Source organism: Engystomops pustulosus, chromosome 2 (genome assembly GCF_040894005.1).
Source record: "Engystomops pustulosus chromosome 2, aEngPut4.maternal, whole genome shotgun sequence".
NCBI lineage: Eukaryota > Metazoa > Chordata > Amphibia > Anura > Leptodactylidae > Engystomops > Engystomops pustulosus.
In genome coordinates, this window is record NC_092412.1 from 89,072,411 (window position 1) to 89,088,576 (window position 16,166).

General features: G+C 40.8%; 1 protein-coding gene across 1 annotated transcript in view; it reads right to left on the reverse strand.

Moving 5' to 3' along the window:
* Positions 1–16,166, reverse strand: part of SLC15A1 (solute carrier family 15 member 1) — a 43,203-nt gene extending 27,037 nt beyond the window's left edge. Inside the window, exons 1-3 of the mRNA XM_072135468.1 lie at positions 16,004–16,166; positions 3,186–3,205; positions 304–388 (exon numbers count right to left, since the gene is read on the reverse strand). Coding sequence (XP_071991569.1) covers positions 304–388; positions 3,186–3,205; positions 16,004–16,007 — 109 coding nt within the window. The 5' untranslated portion in view covers positions 16,008–16,166. The remainder of the gene's footprint in view (positions 1–303; positions 389–3,185; positions 3,206–16,003) is intronic.

The window sequence follows — 16,166 nt, forward strand, 5'->3', positions numbered from 1 at the left end:
GAAGGGGGGATTCATGTGCCTTCTCTACCAGAAAACTATTGAGGGCCTAATGATCTCCCCTATTATCTCTCAGCTGTTCGGACAGTACAGGTCAGAATGCAGATTTACACAAACTGATAAATTAGAAATGCGGAGAAGAAAGAAGGTTTATTATTATGTGCAATATTAATTTCTGCAATTTTGTTAAATGTTTTCTTACACTTAACTTGTGGTTTGCCATTATATAGAGGTGACTATGGCTGTAATAATGTCCTGCTTTAGAATTTATATTACTTTAGAGCTATCTGGATGTAAAAGCTTTACCTCTCATTCCATAGTAGGAGAACCTTTCGCAAAACTCATTGATGACGATGAAGAAGATACTTAGAGGATAGCCAAAGCATCCTGGCTGTTAAGGGTAAAAAAAAAGATTTTATGGTAAAAGCACAATTTAATCTCTTTCTTAATTTAAAAAAAAAATGGTTTTAAATAAAAATCAATGTGAGGCCATGTCCATTAAAGTTTTGAGTTGTATGGAGTTTTAGTACCAGACACATAGAAGTGATATTTTTTGAGGGTATACTGCACTCGCTCATGTCTTTGTTTTCTGTGATATAAGCATAGTAAATCTAGGCTGCAATTAAATAATCATGAGTGAGAAAATAAAATACAGTTGAAGATGTGTCTGTCCTTTATATACTTCCTCAAATAATTGTCTATTTTATTAAATAACTGCATTTCCCATGAAATAACAATACTAAGACACCATTACTCATGACTTTATGTTATGCAGATTCTCTGTTATCCCCCGGGAATAAAGTTTTTCATAAATTGACAACAGGGTGTAACCAGTTGTCGTGTATCCCTACATTGTCTGACACTGTGCCGATATTAGACTGCATAGACAGGAGGAATAAAAGGAATACAGGTATTTATCAAAACTGAAATATGTTTTATTGGATTGTAAATGACATGTTTTCAAAGGATTTAAGGATCCTGCTCCGAATATGCTACAAAGCACAATGCTTTATAGAGGACATGGTGTGTGGGAATCGTATATATGTGGAGTTTTGGTTTGACTTACTCAGAATTATTCTTGTATTACCTCTATAAGGTCATAGAGCACATTTGTACTTGAAATCAAAAACTCCATGTCAGGGCAGAGAAGTATACAGACACAAGACTATCAAGCTACAGGCTATGGGTTAGGGTACAGGCTCCGGAGAGAAGTTCATAGCAAAGACTCAGAAGCAGGGTAAAGGGTCCATATCACAATAAAGGGAACAGGCCCAGATGCAGGTTCAGGTTCCCAGATCAGGCTGGGGTTTAGGGTCCCGGATCAGGTAGGATATGATGTTCATGTCCAGATCTGGGGTTTACGATCAGGGAGGATGTAGGGTTCCGGATCAGGGAGGAGACAGGGTTCTAGATCAGACAGAATACAAAATTCCGGAGCAGGCAGAATACAGGGTTCTGTATCAGTCAGCATACAGGGTTCCAGATGAGGCAGGTTAAAGGTTCAACAAACCCTCTAACCGGGAATCATGAATCCCATGCTGATCCAGAACCCCAAACCTTGTATCCTGCCAGATCTGGAACCCCAATATCATCCAGAAGCTCAAATCTGTATCTAATGCCTGTTCCTTCTATCCCATTCTGGACCTTGTACCCCACTCCTGAGTCTGTACTCTGAACCCTGATTTGGAGCCTGTACCGTGATACTCTACGTGTTCCTGATACTCTTGTGTCTGCATATTTATCTGTCAAGCCCAAAGTAACCTGGGGATAATCTATTTATCCAAATCCTGGATGCTACTCTAGCAACAGACTGGCTTAAACCTGCTTCCTTCAACCCACAGCTCCCAGCAAGACAGCCCTAGGTGTGGCTCATAAGCTCAGAAACCTGCAACTAGATGCAACCCATTCAGAGAGTTCTGACGATCCCATATGCAAGTTAGTAAAATGTAAAAAAGCCCTTTCACCACTATCATGAACTCTAATTCTTTGCGTCCTCTAATAGGTGCTGCTCCACTGATTCCAGCATTGCTAAAAATTCATAGTATCATTGAAGATAAGGTTGAAAAGACACAAATTCATCCAGTCCAAGCTATAAGATTTAACAAATTATTTTTTCCCATAACCCATGATATTTTTGTTCTTAAGAAAGGCATCCAGGCTCCTGTGGCAGAAAGTTCCACAGTCTCACTGCTCTTACAATAAAGAATCCCTGTCTATGACAATAGTAGAACCACCTCACCTCTAGGCGTGGAGGATGCCCCCTTGACCTGGTCACAGGCCTAGGTCTAAAAAAAATATTTGGAAAGATCCCTGTACTATAACTCATTAATTATTTCTCTGCCCAATCCTCCAGCTTCTATTTTTCTCTAATGCATTCATTACTTTACAGAGCACCGTATCATCTGCAAACATCGATATATTACTGTGTGTACTCTTTTATGTGATACAGAATATGCTTTAAAAAGTCTAAATACACAACATCCACAACCTTCACTGAGTCCAGCATAGAAATAACCTTCCCATAAAAGCTAATCAGACAGGACCAATCCTTCATAAACCCATGCTGATGCTGGGTTATGAGGTTATGTACAGTGAGATACTCCAAGATAGCATCTCGAACAACCAATGTTGCACTCACAGGTGCCAGTCCTGTGGAACAGATCCAGTATCAGAGGAGTCTTCAAATATTAAAAATAATGGTTTATCTATGTGTTTATTTACCTAATACAGTACAGTGTTCATTGAGTACCGGGGGATGTATGCTATCTGGGTCTATAGATTTATCTATTATAGTGGTTATGAGATGATTTGAGTAGTTTTCAGCACCTGGTTTAAACTTCTGACAGGGCAAACACTCTCAAATAGATGACCCTAGGCTACAGCAGGCAACCTAGCCTCGCACATGTGACAGAGATATATAAAATAATGACATTAATGGGTGCAACACATTTCTGTCAGACTTTGCACGATAAATGTGGCGCACAGTCCGACTTAGCACCGGAACGCCCCCTTCAATGCAGAAATTTGTGTTGCATGAAACATATTGCTGCTGCGCCACAAAATGGTCAGGTGCGTCACAAATGTGTAGCAGACACTTCTTAAATATATCTTAAGTTCACTCAAGAAAGTTGATAGGTGCTGGCCTTTCCAAGTAAAAATGAAAAATATATTATGTCAAAGGAACTTACTACTGATTTGTCGGCCCTCCCTGTTAAGGAAAAAAAAAAGGAAAATAATTAGTTTTTAGTTATCCAAATAAAGTTTCATCAACAACATGGTATCTACTTCTGTGATTTTAATTTTACTGTTGATTATTAATATTATCAATATTAATTATTATCATTATAATTGTCATAAAACAGAACTAAAATGGATGCGTAGGGCAAAAGTCCACAAGTAGGGGAAGTCTGAGTGGCTGGGTGGCCCCAAGTTTGATTGTTATGTGCTATCCACAGGATAGGTGAAAATAATCTGAATGGTGGGCATCAGACTGCATGCCATGGTGGAGATACCTCAAACTGCTGCTTCATTCATTCATTTAGTGCAGTGATGGCGAACCTTTTAGAGACCGAGTGCCCAAACTACAACCGAATCCTACTTATTTACCATGAAGCGCCAACATCACAACTTAAACAGTAACTTATTGCTCCTTGTTCTTCCCCAAAATTCAATCGTATTGGCCCCCCGAGGCCACCAATATAGTTGAAAGCAGGTGGACAAATTAAGACATCATTGTAGCTTCTCTCCAGGGTCTCTCTGTACAAGAAGAATCATGAGGGGACCTCAAAAGATAATCTGGACTTTCTCACTCTTCCTGTATTTCCAATCAGTCAAGGATGTGTCACCTTAAAATAACATTGAGAGCAGCAGGAGAACTGAGAACTGCAGGAATATTCTAGTCCTGTCCGATGAATCTAGCCTGGGGCGATAGCCTGGGTGGCAACAGAAAGGGTTCAGAGTGCCACCTCTGACACCCGTGCCATAGGTTCACCATCACTGATTTAGTGAATTCAGGACCCTACTACTCAGTATTATCAGTGATTGTGATTGGTGGGGATTCAGCAGTAAGCCCCCTCAATAAGATTGCTATCTGGCAATCACAAACCTGAGATAACCGCTCTTATAAACAGCTTCCATTGAATTTAAAATCTCTCTGCAAAATGTACTCCTTAGTGGCTGAAAAATGCAGCATTTGATATATAGGAGTTAAAGCAGATAATGAAAGCACAGGACCTTCTCCTATCATGTTCCCCATAACATCTGCCTTGTCTGCCTACATAGAGGTTATACCGCTGCGTACCATATGGGTAGAGGATATTTTAAAAATCAAAGGCAGATGATTCCTTTTTGCATCTAATATATTGTTAAATTCCTCATATAACCATAGTAGTTATTTGTCATATATGGCCCCTGAACTGGTATAGCATTCCCTTAAAGGAAATCTACCATCAAAATCGAGCATGATAAACCATGTGCACTTATTCTTAGATCCAGGGACTGTGACTGTGGTGATCGTATTCTTCCTTCTAAAATCAATTTTTAATATTGTGCTAATGAGCCTGAGCCTAGGGTTATTAGAGCCTCTCCATGCTGCAGCTTCACGGGCTTTGCAAGGAGCATCTCCCCTAACAGTGTACGCTGAAATTTCCTCTGCTGCAATGAGATTACATCAGGCAGAGGGTGGGTGGGGGTGCAATAGTGTTGATGGAGCAGAAGCGAAGTTTGAGATAGAGAAGCAACCTGTGAATCTGCAGCATGGAGGGGTTCATTAGTATAATTTTAAAGGTTGACTTAGAAGGAAGACAGCCATTGATAACAAACATAAGAATATTGCCACAGTTATGGTGCTTGGATCTAGGGGAAGTGCCTCTGTTTTATCATGGTGGATTTTGTCAATATGTAGAGAAGAGGGAAAAAAGGGGAGGGGAACAGAAAGAAAAAAGCGCTACCTAGTGCGAGGTTATCTTTGGTTGGTTTAGGGGTGCTTCTTGGTAAGAAATGTACACTCCTTTTTCTGGTTGTGCTATACACAGGCACAACACTGGTTTAGACATTTACGGTGAGCAACTGCTCCCATGTCTCCACCAGGGCCTGATTATAGGCGGGGCTCCCGGGGCTCGAGCCTTGGGGCCCCCACCATCTTGCCCCCCCTAGGGGCTCCCACCAGATCGCACCTTCCGGGCCACCCGTCTGAGGCCGCCCCCCTCGGCACAAGTTATCCCCGACCGCCAGCCCATCCCTAGGCATGCGTGGCCGAGCAACCAACCCCCGCCGGCCCGCCTGAACAAGAGAAAACCCACTTGATTGCCCCGCACCCCGCTCCCGCTCTAACAGGCACCAACCGCCCCCCTTCCCATCCCCGGCCGAACAAGCGAGCCCCGGCCCGCCCATCCCCCGCCATGCATGGCCGTGACATCAACCCCCACTGCTCGAACAAGCACCCGCCGCCCTGCCCCTCCCCGGCCGAACAAGCGCCCCCCCCCACTCCGCTCCCGCTTGAAAAAGCACCAGGGGCCCCCCCTCCCCGTCCGAACAAACGGCACCCCCCCTCCACCCCTCCCCCCCCCGTGAACAAGCACCGCCGACCCCCTCCCAGCCGAACAACAACCAAAAGACCCCCCACCCGCCTGAATACATACCTGAAGCTACGGCCGGTCACCCTAAAAGGTAAGTATATACATATGTATTTATTTGTGTGAATATGTGTATATACAGTGTGTATATACAGTGTATATACAGTGTATATATGTGTAAACTGTGTATGTGTATATATATGTGTATATATGTATATACGGTGTATATGTGTATATACTGTGTATATGTGTTTATATGTGTATATATGTATATACTGTTTATTTATGTGTATATACTGTGTATATGTGTATATGTGTATATATATATATGTGTATATATGTATATACTGTGTATATGTGTATATATGTATATACTGTGTATATGTGTATATGTATATACTGTTTATTTATGGGTATATACTGTGTATATATGCATGTACAGCGTATAAATGCATCTACTGTGTATATATGTATATACTGTTTATTTATGGGTATATACTGTGTATATATGCATGTACAGCGTATAAATGCATCTACTGTGTATATATGTATGTACTGTGTATAGGCGTATATACTGTGCATAGGCGTATATATGCATCTACTGTGTATATGTGTATATACAGTTTATTTATGTGTATATACTGTGTATAGATGTATATACTGTGTATATGGGTATATATGCATCTACTGTGTATATGGTTATATATGCATCTACTGTGTATATACTGTTTATAGGCGTATATATGCATCTACTGTGTATATGTGTATATACTGTGTATAGATGTATATACTGTTTATATGAGTATATATGCATCTACTGTGTATATACTGTTTATAGGCGTATATATGCATCTACTGTGTATATACTGTGTATAGATGTATATACTGTTTATATGAGTATATATGCATCTACTGTGTATATACTGTGTATATGTGTATATATATATATATGTGTATATATGTATATACGGTGTATATGTGTATATATGTATATACTGTGTATATGTGTTTATATATGTATATATGTATATACTGTTTATTTATGTGTATATACTGTGTATATGTGTCTATATGTATATACTGTTTATTTATGTGTATATACTGTGTATATGTGTATATACTGTGTATATGTGTATATATATGTGTATATATGTATATACTGTGTATATGTGTATATATGTATATACTGTGTATATGTGTATATGTATATACTGTTTATTTATGGGTATATATTGTGTATATATGCATGTACAGCGTATAAATGCATCTACTGTGTATATTTGTATATACTGTGTATAGGCGTATATATGCATCTACTGTGTATATGTGTATATACTGTGTATATGGGTATATATGCATCTACTGTGTATATGGGTATATATGCATCTACTGTGTATATATTGTTTATAGGCGTATATATGCATCTACTTTGTATATGTATATATATTGTGTATAGATGTATATACTGTGTATATGAGTATATATGCATCTACTGTGTATATACTGTGTATATGGGTATATATGCATCTACTGTGTATAGATGCATAAGATGCATATACTGTATTTATACATGCATATATGTGTGTACATTTAAATTTATATATATATACCGTATATATATATATATATATATATATATATATATATATATATATATATATATAATAAAATTATATATTATGCATGCTGGGTATATGGTATATATGTATATGCTCTACATACTGAATGTGTGTGTATTTCCCGTATGTGTGTGTATATGCTGTATATACTTAATGTGTGTGTATTTGCTGTATGTGTGTATATACTTGTATATACTCTGTGTATTAGTGTATAAATGTATATGAGTGCATAAATGTGTGTGTATATATGGGTGCAAGTATATGCGTGTAGAACTTTATCCGTGTGTATATAAGTATATAAAGGCGTGTATATATCAGTGTGGGGGATGTATATCTGGCCCCAGTATGTAGAGGTGTTACTGCGGCCGATACGGCTGTATGTAGCGGTGTTACTGGGGATGAGGCGGCTGTATGTAGCTGTGTTAATGGGGATGAGGCAGGTGTATGTAGCTGTGTTATTGGGGATGAGGCAGGTGTATGTAGCTGTGTTAATAGGGATGAGGTGGGTGTATGTAGCTGTGTTACTGGGGGCGAGGCGGCTGTATGTAGCTGTGTTACTAGGGGCGAGGCGGCTGTATGTAGCTTTGTTAATAGGGGGCGAGGCGGCTGAATGTAGCTGTGTTACTGGGGACGAGGCGGCTGTATGTAGCTGTGTTACTGGGGATGAGCCGGCTGTATGTAGCTGTGTTACTGGGGGCGAGGCGGCTGTATGTAGCTGTGTTACTAGGGGCGAGGCGGCTGTATGTAGCTGTCTTACTGGGGATGAGCCGACTGTATGTAGCGGTGTTACTGGGGATGAGCCAGCAGTATGTAGCTGTGTTACTGGGGATGAGCCGGCTGTATGTAGCTGTGTTACTGGGGATGAGGTGGCTGTATGTAGCTGTGTTACTGGGGATGAGCCGGCTGTATGTAGCTGTGTTACTGGGGGCGAGGCGGCTGTATGTAGCTGTGTTACTAGGGGCGAGGCGGCTGTATGTAGCTGTCTTACTGGGGATGAGCCGGCTGTATGTAGCGGTGTTACTGGGGATGAGCCAGCAGTATGTAGCTGTGTTACTGGGGATGAGCCGGCTGTATGTAGCTGTGTTACTGGGGATGAGGTGGCTGTATGTAGCTGTGTTACTGGGGATGAGGCGGCTGTATGTAGCTGTGTTACTGGGGGCGAGGCGGCTGTATGTAGCGGTGTTACTGCTGGGATAGTGGAAAGGAAGCAGGAGGACGTGTCTGCACGCTACACTCAGTGGGGGCCTCCACCAGATTTTGCGCCCAGGGGCCCCCACCAACCTTAATCCGGCCCTGGTCTCCACCCTCTACCTGGGGTAACAAGGGTGTGTGACAAATGGATAGAAGGGGAGATTGCTGGTTGTAACTCCCGATGTAGGAAAAAGAGATGTCTGGATGGCACTGCTTCATCAGGTCTAGTCTAGTGGGCGCTACTCCAGCATGATCCCAGCACAACAAGACTAGATCTGATAAAGCACATTGCATAGTGCGAAACGTGTTGTCTCCAGAAAATTCCCTTTCGAATAAAAGAAAACCATTACTCTTGAGCATCAGCGCCATCCAGATGTCTCTTTTTCCTACATAGGGAGTTACAACCAGCAATCTCCCCTTCTATCCATGATGGATTTTGATGGTAGATTTCCCTTAAGTTATTATATACTGTTAATTACTTCTGAAATAAAGTTGCCATTACAATCAGGAGTGCATTTATTTATTTATGTTTGATACTGTGCCTCGCTGGATATGTGCATCATCTGTACGTTTGGCATCCTGGGAGCGGGCGAGCTGGTGTTCATATTTTTGTAAATTCACATAATACTGGTTATATTTGTGAGTTGGGGGTTGGTAGACTCCCTTTAACTGTACAGCTTGTAATTGGTCAGTAAATTTTTACTTATTGTGGATAAACTTGGTTGGGCTGTGGCATGAAAAATGATAGAAAGTCATATTTCTCTTTATCCAAATGGTTATATCTCTGTAAGAAGGAAGAAATTCAATTTCGAAATATGTTTCCTTGTAATTTTCACAATCCATGAAACTGCACAAATACTCTGTACTAAACTGCCTTAGTCAGTGATCTGGATATCACTAAAGTGTTATCTCTTGGAGGAGCCATCAAATGCACTTTGAGTTTCAAATAGGCACAGTAAATACAGTAAAAGTCGATTGCAAATTTATGTGTGCGATAGCTGTCTGTCTTCTTTGTTCTGTAACTAATGGTAATAAAATTAGCAAATATAATAAGCTTCATTTTACTGCATTAGTTTATGTACATATTAACGGATCACAGAGAACATAGGATGCAGGTTTCTCTATTTCCAAGAACATTCTGCTCTGATTGTTTATTTTATGATCTAGAGCTCTTTAGCTTATTGCTTCCTATTCTGGTTCCCTGGAGTCAAAGCAAACATAACACTTATTGGATAGTTGTATTATTATTTTATTCCCCTGCTTTCTTACCCTCAGTTATTGTACATTAGATGGATATTATTTCCAGATAAGACCATTTCACAAGAATGAAAGAGGACCATAGAAAGTATAAGAAAAGGTACACCTAGTACCATGGAGAGTAATTCATCCCAAAATTGTGATACTATTGGGAACAAGCATCACATATGTTTGTAGTTGAATAATTAAGTAAGCATAAAGTAAATCATATGGTGTAAGGATTAAAGTCTTTATCAAATTTGTTATAAATTTCCATATATATATATATATATATATATATAGCTTTAATGCGGTGTTACCAGGCCCGGCGCCAGCACCCGGGGTCCCGGGGTACTGGAGGGGCCCACTCGGGCCCCCCGGATCAATTGTACCAGTGTCGCTATAAGACACTGATACAATTGATCACCATCCGCATCGATCACTTTTCTGCCTCTATGCTGCGCTGGTCGGGAGCGCAGCATAGAGGCAGAATCTAAAACTCACCTGTCCCGGTTCCCACGATGCAGCGCTCCGCAGGGTATGCGACGGCTTTGAAGCCGGCGCACATGATGACGTCATCGGATCACGTGTGCCGGCTTCAGAGCCGGTGCGTACGGGAGGCCCAGGCCGAAGACAGCTGCAGGCGCTGCTCCGGGGGAACCAGGAAAGGTGAATTTTTTCTTTTTTCTTTTTAGGAGGGGAGTCAGGGTGTCCGCGGGGGGGCGGGGGGAGGGGAGGGGTCAGTGTGTATAGAGGGGGGGGGGGTGTTAGTGTGTCAGCAGGGGGGGTCATTGTGTCCACAGGGGGAGGGGGGGTTCAATGTGTCTGGAGGGGGTCATTGTGTCAGCAGGGGGGGTTCAGTGTGTCCGCAGGTGAGCGGGGGGTTCAGTGTGTCCGCAGGGGAGGGGGGGGTTCAGTGTGTCCGCAGGGGAGCGGGGGGTTCAGTGTGTCCGTAGGGACGGGGGGGTTCAGTGTGTCCGCAGGGGAGGGGGGGGTTCAGTGTGTCCGCAGGGGGGGGATCAGTGTGTCTCCGGGGGGGATCAGTGTGTCCCCAGGGTCAGTGTGTCCGCAGGGGGAGGGGGCGCAGTGTGGCCACTAGAGGGCGGTCCAAGGAGGGGCCCACTAAGGCTCTGTCGCCCAGGGCCCTCTAAAACCTGGAGCCGGCCCTGGGTGTTACCCTTCACGTAGAGAAAAAGTGACCTTTAACCGGTTAAGGACCGGACCATTTCCCGTTTTTTCATTTCCATTTTTCACTCCCCACCTTCAAAAATCTATAACTTTTTTATTTTTACACGTAAAAAGCTGTGTGACGGCTCATTTTTTGCGTAACAAATTGCACTTCATAGTGATTGCATTGAATATTCCATGCCATGTACTGGGAAGCGGGAAAAAAATTCCAAATGCAGTGAAAATGGTGAAAAAACGCATTTGTGTCGTATTCTTGTGGGCTTGGATATTACAGCTTTCACTGAACACCACAAATGACACATCTAATTTATTCTTTGGGTCGGTACGATTACAGGGATACCAAATTTGTATAGGTTTTATAATGTTTTCATACATTTACAAAAATTAAGACCTCATGAACAAAATTTTTTTTTATTTTGCCGTCTTCTTGTGCTTATAACTTTTCCATACTTCGTTGTATGGAGTTGAGGGTGGTGTTATCTTTTGCGACTTTTGATGATGTTTTCAATGATATTATTATTAGGACTGTACGACCTTTTGATCACTTTTTATAGAATTTTTAATTTTTTTTTAAATGGCAAAAAAGTGCCAGTTTTGACTTTGGACGCAATTTTACGTTACGGGGTTAAATGCAGTGAAAAACCCGTTATTATATTTTGATAGATCAGGCATTTTCGGACGCGGCGATACCTGTTTATGATTTTTACTGTTTATTTATATTTATATCAGTTCTAGGGAAAGGGGGGTGATTTGAATTTTTAGGTTTTTTTATTATATTTTTTTTTAAACTTTTTTTTTATTTTTATTTTTACTATTTTTCAGACTCCCTAGGGTACTTTAACCCTAGGTTGTCTGATCGATCCTACCATATACTGCCATACTACAGTATGGCAGTATATGGGGATTTTACTCCTCATACATTACAATGTGCTGATAGCACATTGTAATGAGTGGGTTAACCCGAAGTAGCTTCGGGTCTTCGTGAGACCCGAAGCTACCATGGCGACGGATGACGTCACGGGGAGCAGCGATCCTCGGAAAGATGGCGGCGATCAGCAAGAAAACACCCGCGATCGGTGCCGGCACCGATGGCGAGTGTTACCGGTAAGCCTTTGCTGCGATATGCGAGCCCTCTCCATGCATCGGAACGCGACCGCCGCTGTGAATACACGGCGGGCGGTCGCGAACCGGTTAAACTAGATGAGCAAAGGTCTTGTTCAGGTGATTGTTAGGGTGCTCACAGTGAATCCATGCAAACCTGATATTTAAAGGGGTTCTCCAGTGACGTACAATTAATCCCTATCTACAGGATGGGGACTAACAAGCTTATTGGTGGAGATCTCACTGATGGGACCCTCATGGATCACGAGAACAGGGGTCTGTTGTACCCCCTTTGTACCGTGAAATAAATAGAACAGTCGGTTGCGCATATGTCAGATGTTCCATTCATCTCTATTGTGCTGATGGAGATACCCGAACGCCATACTCGGCAATCTCGGTCAGTGTCATAGAGAAGAATACAGTGAATGTGCAACTGGCTGTTCTCTTCATCTTGAGGTAGGACAGGGATACAACAGACCCCTGCTCTCATGGTCTTATCAGGAAGACCCCCACCGATAAGCAATTTAGGCACTACCCTGTGGATAGGGTCTCACTTGTATGTCACTGGAGAAACCCTTTAACCCCTTAGCGCTCCGTGGCGGCTCTGGATCGGAGCCGAACCGGCATTAGGAAACACGGGTTGCCGGCTGTAAATAATAGCCGGCACCCCAGTGTAACACCCACGATCGGAGTGAGCTCCAATCGCGGGTGTGTAACCCGTTAAATGCCGCGGTCAGCGCGACCGCGGTATCTAACATGTCTCTGGGGGGCTTTCCCCCACGATTGCCCCCCCCCCGAACCGTCTTTTTGGGGGGGGGGGTGCTGATCGCTGCTATGGAAGTGGGTCCGATCTGGTCCCCTGCACTGCCTGCAGGCACTGCCAGTAAAATGGCGTCTGTGACGTAATCTTACTGGCACAGTGCCAGCCTATGCAGGCTGCTAATACCCTGCAATACATGATTATTGCAGGATATTATCATGAACAAGCAATCAGATGATTGCTTGTTCATGTCCCATGATGGAAAAGTAAAAAAGAAAATGTTATTCAATAAAAAATAAAGTAATAAATCAATAAAAATGTCCAGAAGCTCCATAACATATAAAGAGACATACAACCCAAAAAAAAAGTCTAAATCAGAACAAAAACCCCACATGTATAGCATCACCGCGTCCGTAACAACCCGTAGAATAAAAGTAAATCATTATTGAACCCGTACGATAAACGACATTAAAAAAACTGTTGAAAACCCACCAAAAATTATAATTTTTACCTATTCAATCTTACAAAAAATGCAATAAAAAGTGATCAAAAAAACATATGTACTCCAGAATGATACTAGTGCAAAGTACAACATGTCCTGCAAAAAAGCAAGCCATTAACCAGCACCGTAGCCAAAAAAGTAAAAATGTTATGCCACTTGGAAGACGGCAATGCAAAAATGATAGATTTTTCCCCACATTACGGTTTTATTTGACCAATTTAGTAAAATGTAAGGAAATATATTCAAGTCTGGTATCCCCGTAATCGTATCGACCCATAGAATAAAGATAACATGATTGTTAGGCTAAACGGTGAACACGAAAAAAAAACATCAAAAATCCAGTGCAGAATTGATTCTTTTCTACAACTGCCCTCAAAAATGAATTCCTAAAATTTCAACAATAGGTGATACCAACCCCAACCAATGGTAACACTGGAAAAAGCTTCTCATCCTGCAAAAAAAAATGCCATCACATGGCCCCAATAACGAAAAAGCGAAAATTTTATAGTCTACAAAAGGAGGCAACGAGAAAACTAAAATCCTGGCAGCTGCAGGGCGCTCCTTCCCTTCTGTGCCTCTCTGTGCACCCATAAAACAAGTAACGGCCACATGTGGGGGGGTCTCTGTACTTTGGAGAAATTGCAGAACAAATTGTATGGTGGGTTTTCTATTTTTATCTTTTGGAAATGTGTAAATTTTAGGGCTAAATGAACGTATAACCGGCACACTTTGAACATTCTAAATTTCACCTCCATTTTGATTCAATTACTATGAAGATCTCAAGGGGTTACCAATCTTCCTAAAATCTGTTTCTGATAGTTTGAGGGGTGCAGATTTGAAAATGGGTTGATTATATAGGGGGTTTTGATACTAAATATGTAAAATTTCATTCAAAACAGTATTTATCCGCAAAAAAGTAAATTCTGAAAATACGGAAAATCGCTATTCGATTTGTAAGCTGCGTGACATCAAAATATATTATCCAGACATTTCAAAAATGATGAAAATTTAAAGTAGACATATGGGAAATGTTATTCAGCAACTTATTTAGGTGGTAAATCTATCTACCTGAAAATGTAATGATTTCGAATTTCAAAAAAGTGAAATTTTTAAAAAAATTCCTCATTTTTTCTTTTTTTGGAAAATAAACGCAAAACTTATCAGCCAACATTTACCACTAAAATGAAGTACAACATGTGGGGGAAAACAATCTCAGAATCGCTTTGATAAGTAACAGTGTTCAAAAGTTATAACCATATAAAATGACGCAAGTCAGAATCCAAAAAATGGGGCTGAGCCTTAAGCTGTAAAATGGCTGCGTGCTTAAAGGGGTTAAAGGACATCTACCACCAGGATGACCGATTGCAAGTCAAACACATTTACATGCTTGCATGTGACCCCACTGTCATTTCCTTCTTTGAGCGTTTTATGGGCTTGTTTAAAAAAAAAAGGTTTTACAAATTATGCAAATGAACCTGGGGGACTCTGGATCCATAGATGTCAATGGAACCTGGCGCCCCTCCTGCTCATTTGCACAATTTTTAGGAGAACAGGAAGGACATCACTCATCATTGCATTGGATCCAGTTGACATTAAATCACAAATATGGAGGATTTCCTTAGTTGTCTTGGTTTGCCACAGGAAGTATTTATTATATTTATATTTGATAGATACCACTTATGTCTATACTGATGCTTTGGACCTTTTCATTGTTTATATATATATATATATATATATATATATATATATATATATATAGTTTCATATTTTTCATATAACCACTGCATTAGTCTCAGAGGTCACACCACCACAATTCACCTTGACATCCCTATCCTGTGGATAAGGAATAACTTTACAGGAAAAAAACACTTTAAAGTGGTTTACCAGCAAAAACTTATATGACTTATCCATGCGACACCGCCCAGCTGATAGCAGAGTTACGTACCAGAAGTGCCGCTACTCAGTGGATGGAAAGGAAAGCAGATAGCCCCATCACTTGAGTCCAATTCAGTTCAATGGGATTGTTAGTCATAACAATCTCTTATTAATGATTTATCCTATCTAATACCCTTGGCTGATAAATATTTTTAATGTACAAAAAAAATACATTTAAAGAGAAAGAAAATTAGAGTTGGCCATAGAGTTTAGGCTCTTATTTTTGGTTCTTTGATGGCTTTTAAGTAAACAGGGGCCTTATCAAATGACAGTATTGCTAATACAATAGTAAAGTCTACAAGTCAATGCACGATATCCTGAGGAGCCATTTATAAATGTACATAAAAGTAGCGTTAATGAAGTAAATGGTGCAAAATGTACAACATTTGCAATATGTTTAATAAGCCAATCAAATGGAGATTGTGCCTAAAATTTTTGGCACCGTTAAGTACAAAATGCTGTACTTTTTATAATGTGCACGATTATTTTAAACATAGCATGCAACCAATGTACATACAACACTACACATATGAATAGAAATCAAAGCACTGGAGCAGCAAAGTAAAAGCAGCATCACACATCACACCACATTTGTGTCCCCCCTAAAGCCGATAATACACCTTTAATTTTTTACTGATAATAACAGATCAAATTTAACTAATATTATCCATCTGAATGATCACAAAATTTTGAATAAAGAACATGAATCATCCCATGACAATTGGCAAAAACATTCTAATTTGACAGTGCACACCTGCGACTAGAAATAGTTTCCACAGGAAAATACTACAAGTTACATTAAATGTGTGAGTTATCAAGACATCTAATGTTTACACCGCTCTAAATGAAAAGCAATATAGTGATATTACAAGTAAGTTGGTTAAGGTAAGTATCTACATACCCATGGTGATTGGGATACAAGGAGACTGAGTGGTGATGTATCCTTTGGAGACTGGGAAGGATGTCCTGTTGTAGTCCTTTCTTTTAAGCCTTTGTACTTGGCTGTGGACCAGTATTAGGTACTTATTACAAAGGCGTAGCACCCACACTCCTGTTTTGTTTTA